The sequence below is a fragment of the Anneissia japonica genome, unplaced genomic scaffold, assembly GCF_011630105.1.
Source record: "Anneissia japonica isolate Jap-2015-1 unplaced genomic scaffold, ASM1163010v1 scaffold287871_len1641731_cov197, whole genome shotgun sequence".
NCBI classification, from domain to species: domain Eukaryota; kingdom Metazoa; phylum Echinodermata; class Crinoidea; order Comatulida; family Comatulidae; genus Anneissia; species Anneissia japonica.
This window is the reverse complement of record NW_022712275.1, coordinates 598,502-607,707: the sequence shown is the minus strand read 5'-3', so window position 1 is coordinate 607,707 and position 9,206 is coordinate 598,502. Positions and strand designations below refer to the sequence as shown.

At 36.9% G+C, this 9,206-nt stretch overlaps 1 protein-coding gene across 3 annotated transcripts; it reads right to left on the bottom strand.

The window, feature by feature from the left end:
* Positions 1-606: 606 nt before the first annotated feature.
* Positions 607-8,859, bottom strand: LOC117107722 (prostaglandin reductase 2-like). Of its 3 annotated transcripts, none has more exons than XM_033249463.1 (7): positions 8,783-8,859; positions 7,789-7,907; positions 6,090-6,281; positions 5,534-5,704; positions 4,785-4,994; positions 3,929-4,138; positions 607-3,110 (listed from the first exon to the last, which is right to left on the bottom strand). In XM_033249463.1, the coding sequence occupies exons 1-7, from the start codon at positions 8,835-8,837 to the stop codon at positions 3,003-3,005; spliced, it is 1,065 nt and encodes a 354-aa protein (XP_033105354.1). In that variant the 5' UTR covers positions 8,838-8,859; the 3' UTR covers positions 607-3,002. The 3 variants fall into 3 exon arrangements, with proteins under 3 accessions (XP_033105354.1, XP_033105353.1, XP_033105356.1); XM_033249462.1 differs by having other exon boundaries at positions 8,767-8,839; XM_033249465.1 differs by lacking the exon at positions 8,783-8,859 and adding an exon at positions 8,650-8,668.
* Positions 8,860-9,206: the final 347 nt, after the last annotated feature.

The following is a 9,206-nucleotide window of genomic DNA, read 5'->3' as shown; positions in this document are numbered from 1 at the left end:
GTCAAAGGCAGTAAATAATTTAATAAGTTAATGACATAGACGTGTAGTAGACCCTCTTATATGTTTTGCAAGCTATTGATGAGTAATTATATCAAAGGCATATTAAACCCTCTGAATAGTCTTTAATTTCATAAGTTATGTTTCAAGAGACATAAAAGGGAAATAAACGGCCTTTAATTCCACTATAAATGTGGAACTACAATGAATAATTATTAAACGTCAAAGTGTGTTACTGTGTGATCATGTAGATGGCCAGTCAAAGGCAGTAAATAATTTAATAAGTTAATGACATAGACGTGTAGTAGACCCTCTTATATGTTTTGCAAGCTATTGATGAGTAATTATATCAAAGGCATATTAAACCCTCTGAATAGTCTTTAATTTCATAAGTTATGTTTCAAGAGACATAAAAGGGAAATAAACGGCCTTTAATTCCACTATAAATGTGGAACTACAATGAATAATTATTAAACGTCAAAGTGTGTTACTGTGTGATCATAAAGATTCATTGATCCCAACCTGGTAGAAAAAAGTAATTCTACTGGAGTTGAACATTAATAGAAGGTGCTGAGAACGATTTAAATAAATACAATATTTACAAACGTATATTCAATCTAATATATTTTTATTATACAATATTTTGTTCTTAAAGCAAGATGACTCACAGAATACAACAAATATTCTGTACAATAAATATGTTGTATAGAAGTAAAACCTAGAAAGTAGTTAAATATAATGAACCCATTACAAATCGTCACATGATCTCATTCAAAACATACACATTACTGTAAATATTCACATACACAATAAACAGAGTGACCATACCGTAAATGCTCAAATACGCTTATAACATTTTTGGAGGCTTCAGTGCGGCGCTTAATTGAAAACGGAGCTTATAAAAAAATGCCAAATCCCATGTTACCTATCATACATTCCCGTAGACCTATTACCATAGGTCATGTCATCGTAAATAAATGTTTATAGAGAAATGCTTGTGTCTTTATTATGTTATTTATTCATTTTAACACTGTATACATTATATGTAAAACCCTGTTTCTCAAAGTGTTTCACTACACACAGGGTAATAGAAACTCTCAATTAAAGCATTTACAGTATGTAGCCACATGACTTGCATAGTAGTAATAGTGTAAATCCATGTTTATATGTATTGTTTGTGAAATTATCATTTTTACAAAATTCATAATATTTGAAAAACACTTAAAATTTTAGGCTACATCACTATATATAAAATACAAGTTTGTAGTAGAAAAAGCAAAAGTTACACATTGATTGAAAATTGAACAAGGTATTTTGGACCTATATATAAATATCAATTTAAACAATGAGTTATTTAAATTACTGAATACCTTTACAAATCTGTAATCTGTAATTATATTATGAACAATGCAATACAGCTGTAAAGAAACCTGTTGTTAAACGTAAGAACAGTCTCTCGGTTGTTGATAGCAAGTTAGCTCTGCTGATTGAGGACTTGGTTGAGGTTGAAAATGGAATGAAAGAAGAAAGAACTGATGAGAGACAAAAGAAAATTGATGGAGTTCGTGAGGACCAAGGCCTCGATATTAACGCAAAGACTACTTTTAAGAACAAGGCACAGGCCACGGCTGAAGAGGCTCTTCAGTCTCACGATCACGAGGCACGGGAGACGTTGCGCACCGTCAATATCTGTGGTTACGTTCTCAGTTTCCTAGCTGATCCAGTTCGCCCCCTAAAATAGACGATGACGTGGTCCCGTTACAGCAGGTGATGGGGCTCATCGCCGACCAACAGGCAACTATCGCGTTGTCTGCGGGGGTGGCGCGTCACGGTCACGTAAGCCTCCTTCCTCCGCGCGACTGACATCTCTCCGGGTGATTAACACCGCTTTCTGGAAGTTCCCTCGTTTGAGGCTAATGATTTGTTCTTTGGCTCGTTTGCGGCACGTGAGGAGGCCTGGGCACGGAACGGGAGGCTATTTACGGTGTCTAAAACCTTTTATTGTTCCCAGCAGGTTTCGGATGGGTCAACCGTTCTCATGGGTCTGAAGAAAGGAGATTGGGCAGCTACAATCGACCTGAAGGACGATTATTTCCACATCACAATCCGCAAGTCGGATCAATGCTGGTTGAGGTTCGCCTTGACAGCCAGGTGTTCCAATTCCTCATTCTGCCATTTAGCACACAGTATCTACCGCGCCGCGGGTGTTCACTCGGGTGGTCAAGGCTCTAGCGGCATATTTTCACGAACAAGGCATTCAAATCTTCATGTATCTGGACGACTGACTGGTCATCGCCGACTTGCTACTTGTTCTGCAGAGCCACTTGCGCTTGGTTTTGCGTGTAACAGAGGAAGCTGGCTTTTTGTTTTGTTCTTTTTAAACAGTACACAGGGAAACAACAATCACTTTAATATCATTGGAAATATAATAAAGAAAATTTTTCGAACGTAAAGGAGAAAAATAGTTTTGTGTATACAAGCGGCTAGGCTTTATATGTTTACCAGATGTTTCGTAAGGCAGAGAGCCTTGTAATTGAGGTAACTTGAGTTAGTTGGGATGTGTCTCGGGGTAACACTCTATTATTGTCCATCCTAGTGTTAACTGCTGTTAAATCTTGCTCTTCGTTTTAACCTCATTTTATTGCGACTTGAGAAAAAATTATACTTTTGAATTGCACAGTACAAGAAGAAGTTATACTTTTGAATTTCACGGTACAACACAGTTTTCCACAATACCAACGCTTGTGTTTTTGCAAATCCGATAATATTAAGTAAGTTTGGAGACCATATTTTCTTTATGTATCTAATATGCTACTTAAGATGTGTCTGTTTGGCCATTCCTTTATACGTAGACGGCAAGACTATACCGCTTCTCTACAAGCAGGGGCCCATAATTTTCGACTAGCAGTATATCTTTTGATGTAGTAGGCAAGGGCGCAGATCTGTTTTCGAAAGATGGGGAGGGGTAATAATCAGATTACCGATCAGATTGACACACTTGAACATCAAAGATCAGCTATATGTACAACTTGTTTACCAATATTGCCTCCTGTCATCATTGATACAAATGCCGCTCCACAATTTTCAAGTCCGTGAACAACTGATTCCTTCACCTAAAGAAAAGAACCATAGTTATTGTTTAGTTTTCCACCAATCAGCAGCAATTTCTCACTATGCAAACATATAAATATTTCCCTGTTTAGTTTCTCTGCAGATGATTGAAGCAATTCAGTCTAGACTTTCTCAACAAACACACTTCTTTTCAGAACTATCTTCGTGGTGTACCGCAAGTATTAAAATATATTATTACTTTACCATGCAAACCTTTAAACAGGAATTACAAGCTTATGAGTATTAAAAAAAAAAATTTCAATTTCTTAAGCTAAGCTTTTTTACCCTTGCGACTCTTCTCAGCAATTATGTAGAACGAGTTGCCCAGAGTGCTTATGTCACTTCCGACTGTAGATTACCTGTAACAAGTTGCCATTTAACACTAATATTATTGAATTTTGGTAGTGCATGCAGCTGTGCACAGTTAACAGACTGGAGTAGCTAGGCTACTGTCACATGATCGCTTGCGAGTTGCTTTGGATCACAGGGAATAGAACATGTACAAATGGGAGCAACTGGCAATTCTTCAATTGCTTCTATTTAGAAGAGCGCTTATGTTGCTTCAAATTGTGACTCAGAATTGCTCTTAATTGCTAGGCAGTTGCTTGTTGAGTCGCAAGAGTGACACAAGCTTAGCCAAAGCCTCTGCCTGAGCTTCTGCAAGTGGCAAGTCAATTACTGTTGGATGAGAGTGAAATAAATATATGTTTGAACCATATCTTTATGTTGGTAAATGACTGAAATCTAACCACTGTCCATAAGGAGAACATTCTCACACTTTATCATTTATACCAAGCTACAATAAAAGAGCACTTCTTACCTTCAACTGCCCTGTCTTGACCCAACTGGCCAATTGCATTATTCCTTCTAAGAACTTGTCTTGGTAGTTGAGGACTAGAAATCGATCTCTTGTGATGTTCTTTGCTTGTAATATTTGCTCAATATCTTTGGGTAGTGGAGGTGGATATGGAACATCTTTATTGTACTGTGAAATCTGACCACACAGAATCACATGCGAGTCTGCATTCATCTGCAATCCATAAAAATCAAAATATGTCAATATGGGCAGGTTTTAATCTCATACAGTTAAAGATAGCATTGAATTGGATTCATTTGGTGACCGATAGGTTAAACATCTCATTGAGATGATCCAGCTAAAACAATTAGCAGCAGATGGAATTGAACCAGAGATCAAGATCAAGGTCTTTAAAGTGGTTTGCGGCAAATTACCTAGACGTTTACTTGTGGGTCATCAAGTAAAATGTTTGAGACCCACTGATTTAGATGATATAACACATCAAGAAATTTTGTGTAATATTATTAAAAATATAGCCAAAATACTCTACTTAATTATTTATACTTAGTTAATTATTGCTTGTATAGCACTTTTGCTTTCAGTTACAAAGTGCTGTAAGTTTTTCCCTTGTAAAAGGCAACCCCATCAGGTACCCATTTATACTCCTGGGTGGAGAGAAGAAATGAAGATAAAGTGCTTTGCTTAAGGACACAAGCAAAATGCACAGAAAGGGATTGAAACCCCAACCTCCAAGTTGGGAAACCAAACCGTTCCCATTGCATCAAACAGCTACTTCTTCTATCACATTATTTTATATAATAGCTTCATTTTTAAACTTGAAACCTATTTTAAGAATATTGATGAAATAAGGCATCTTTACCTGGCTAATCACAATGTTGCTTATATTTCCTCCCACGTTATCAAAGTAGATATCCACTCCACCATCTGCTAATTCCTTCAACCGTTTCTCTACGCTCTCTGTCTTGTAATTAATGGCTGCTTGGAATTGCAAATCTTCTGTAAGAAATTTGCATTTGGCCTCCAACCCACAGATACCAATAACATTTGCACAACCTTTTAGCATTGCAATCTGCAAAGGAAATATTACAAAAATTGTGTTTATTACTATATTTATATTACTACTACCAAATGACAGCCAAACCATGTTAATTAGACTAAAGTTCGGATGTTCAACCTTTTTAAGCTGGTGGCCAGTCTCAATTGCGTACGACAATTTGTTCAATGTTAGCCCCACCCATTCTCTTATATAGCAGTGGATACCCCCCCCCAATCAGTCTCCCCTTCCCCATATCAATATTCTGTGCCACTAGATACAGTGAGCTACACCAGACTTGTTAACAATGCTAGAATGGTTGTGTTCCTATTAACAGAAAAATACAATTATGACAACAATTATTTTTAAGCTGATGGTTATACTCATCTAGCTCTATTGCCAGCTTTTTATTTAACCATTTTTATACAAACAAAACAACATAGTAAAATGGTTTTATCTACAGTTTGCATACATGCCCAGTTATATTGCCAACTTTCGAAAACATTTGTTTTTACACTCTACAAAATCAACATAGTAATTAGAAAACAATTATTTCTACCTTCAGATAGTCTTACCTGTCCAGCTATATTGCCACATGCCCCTGCTGCACCACTAATCACCATTGTTTGCTTGCCCCCTGCTTTTACATGCCCCTTCTCCTGTACTCCCAATAATGCTGTTAGACCTGGCATTCCAACGGCACCAAGGAATAATGAATGGCGATCGTCTACTACAGATGGATCCACCTGAAAACATTTTGGAAAATTAAAACATTGTCAACAAGATAATTAGATTACAAACCCTGCAATGTTGTGTTATAATTATGTGCTAAAAAAATGATGGCCCGCAGTCGATCCGTCCATCCGCCAGAAGAGGCCTTACATCAATCGAGCAAGTTTGCACGCATTCCGATCTTCTTCAGTCGACCCATGGTTGAGCCGCTCAATAAATATAAAAATAAATATCATGGTGGGTGCCAGCGGTCACTCAAAGGTAATATTAGAAGGAGAGATTCTGGAGAGTGCGCAAAATGAGTTAAGTGAGCCCAGGACTCATACCCATAAAGAAGGATATTCTCTGCAAGATAAGGCAAAGTAAAAACTCATGAAGATAATAAGTGTCAATTGATACCTTCTGTAACTGGTCAGCAGGTATTTCAGCATAGTGCTGCCATGGCCAATGAAAACCCTCAACAACATCTCCTACACATAGACTTGCAGAATTGCTCAATATAACAACTCCAACCCCTCCTCCAGTAATGGATTCACCTAACTTCCATGGTCCAAGGTAATCAGCTCCAGTGTCTTCATTCATTCTGCATCTCTACAAAATAAATGTAAAGTTCAGTTGTATTTGTTACATCTACAATGTATTATACATAAATACAACATATTTTGACGTGAAGTAACGAATTATACTTCCCGAGGTATTAGGATTACTACCCAGCGTGACCAAAATTTTACCATGTTATATTTGTTTTACCAACTGTATATCCTCATAAATATTAAATAGCAAATCCTGTGAGGGTAATTACATAGTTCACACAGTTCCATATAATTGCTAGGCATGCCGTAGTTGATTTTGGATGGCACCAAAGAGGTAATACCATTTTCCTTGTGTTTAAATATGCACTCGCAGGTAAGTAGTCAAAAATATCATACTGCATGGAATGTCCTAAAGCTTCTTCCACTAGACCTGGGATTGATCTCTAATTTGATGTGTGATTTCATGTACAGGAGGCACATATATGACCCCAATGGTCATGTTAGAAGGATGGATTTGTTCATCTTTAATATTCATCAAAATGAAATCACAAAAACATCACTGGTGTTAGTTTGCTTGTTTACAAACTCAGTGTAACACATACAGTACTCCCACATAGAGTACCACAGTCGTGACGTCACGACGCCAGGTGGCGTGCTCTGTTGTTGACTTCATGGGCTTTCTGGAATAGGCATTTTAAAATCTAATATCTTACCATCAAAATGTACTAAAAACACAAAAGCTTGCATTATATTAGTTATCGAAGACACATTTAATCATCAATTAAAAATTACAAAGAAAAAGTAAGATATAACATTGATCCCAAAAATTGAGATCAATGGTTTGTCAGTGAAGAAAATGGCGTCCGGTTGAACGCAACAGAGTAATATCACATGGTATCGTGACGCAACACTGTAGTACTCTATACTCCCACCAGTGCTCTCCCGAAGCTGTTTTAGCCATCAAGTTTACCGGTAAAAATAACCGGCCAACCAGTAAGATTGTTGAATTTGTAAAATAAAAAAAAAATACTAGCCTAGGTAGTCTAGGCTGGCCCTCTTTCAATAAATTAACATCATTCCAGACTATGCCTAGGCTATAAATATATGTGGTGTTGTTTCTTCAAGTCATTAAACCCCACTCTAAAGGAGTATTAACGCCTCACACTGCGCGCACAAATTTTTATGGAAAAATTTACCAGTAAAAATGTTTTTAATTGAGAGTACACTGCTCACACATCAAGACAATCCCAATGCTTCCCATCCTGCTACACATAGAAATAAAAAAAGAAGTAAAATCATGTTTCCCTGCAGTCGCAGAAGTTTTCAATCTTAACAAAAAAGTTTCTATATTTTTTCCCTTACTTTTTTTTTTCATTATCTTACTTGTAGATAACAATCCCTTTCTCACAAAACCATCATGCATGTGTGTATACATACAATGCCTTACACAAACTAAAACTTGATATGAGGGTTTAGGGAGTGGTGTTGTTTTGGTCATGAGAAAATCCTGCAACACTGACAGGAAGCATGATAGCCACCAATCCATCCAACTTCACTACACTTACCATATATGGATCTACTGAGAGATACAGCGTTTTCAGCAGTACATTGCCGTCAGCTAATTCTGATGGGTAGCTGCATTTCTCGACAGCAAAGTTGTTAGCAGACGGTACCCCATCAACTCCTAAAGAGAAATTTTAAAATTATAGAAATAGTGCCACAATCTGTTAAATACAAAAAATAAAACTGATGCTCTGCAGTGGTTGGGGCCTAGGCAGTTGTGTCCCTCCCTTTGAATCCTCCACTGATCTGCAGTGGTTAATAATAACTTTTCAAGTTTATTACTACACATGGTGATACCCATCGGCACTGACTTCCACGAAACAATTAATAATAAAATAGTGAAAACATGTAAATATTATGATTTGCGGGAGATGGGATTCAAATTTGCTATAACTATCTGTTTCCTTCTGACAACTTATTATTATTATTTGTTTAAATAATAGCCTATTTCTGCTGATAGATATTTATTCTTGCACATAATTTGCAGTTGCGTATTCATTCATAATTCATGCTGAGATTTATTTCCAAGACTAGGCCTAGGATTAAAGTACCAAACAGAACCCTTTCACAACCATATTTTTAGGTAGGCTACATGTGCATTTTAGCATTAAAGCAATAACAAGACAAAAATAAAAATGTTTTGGATAAATTCGCCCTTGTTATATAGTTCACACTAATGCATCCGCTTGAACAGGCATATTTATCCTAGGCTTATCTATATAGTAGGCTATACTATCTATCTAGCCTACTATATTACGGTACTAGTTAGACCTAGGGCCCAGGCCCTAGTAGTACTAAATTATGGCTGGCCCTGGCCTGGTTCTGGTGGACCAAACAACGCCTCCAGCAGCAGTAGGGCCTACCTATCTACTACTGAACTTGGATACAAAAAGAACAATTTTTATCAATTCATTATAATCCAAGCAAGCCATGGACCAACTGTTAACAAATACAATCAAATTTTTTATACAATCCTTTACTTTGAAGGCCTACTACCTGGACGACTTGACAACACCACACGCCTGCTGACTTGCTCACCATCATGCTCCATTTTTAAAAATGTTTCACACTTGAAAATGTGACGAATTAACGATAATTGAAAACAATTCTAATTTTAATTTCAATCATTTACGCGAGCACGGAATTTACGCGAGCACGCACGCGTGAAAATATTCGATTATATATGAATTCTTATACGCTGTCCATACAAAGTGATGTTAATTATAAAATATAGTTGTAAACCCAATTAAATGTGTGAAATTCATATGCAATGTACGTAACACATATACTTTGCATGTGTTCATCGGGAAGATTATGAAACAAAATGGACGGTGTGTACCACGTGACTTTCGTAAACCAAGGAGCGGAATGTCGCAACTCTTTATATATATGGCTCTGATTGAAAACGGACCATGAAGAA

Bases quoted from the DNA above. Each gene is read 5' to 3' on its own strand.
- LOC117107722 (XM_033249462.1), bottom strand. From the start codon at position 8,830: ATGATGGTGAGCAAGTCAGCAGGCGTGTGGTGTTGTCAAGTCGTCCAG. The intron at 6,282-7,788 runs GTAAGTGTAGTG...TTTATTTTGTAG, and splicing joins TCTCAGTAGATCCATATATG to AGATGCAGAATGAATGAAGA. The intron at 5,705-6,089 runs GTATCAATTGAC...AAATGTTTTCAG, and splicing joins CTGCTGACCAGTTACAGAAG to GTGGATCCATCTGTAGTAGA.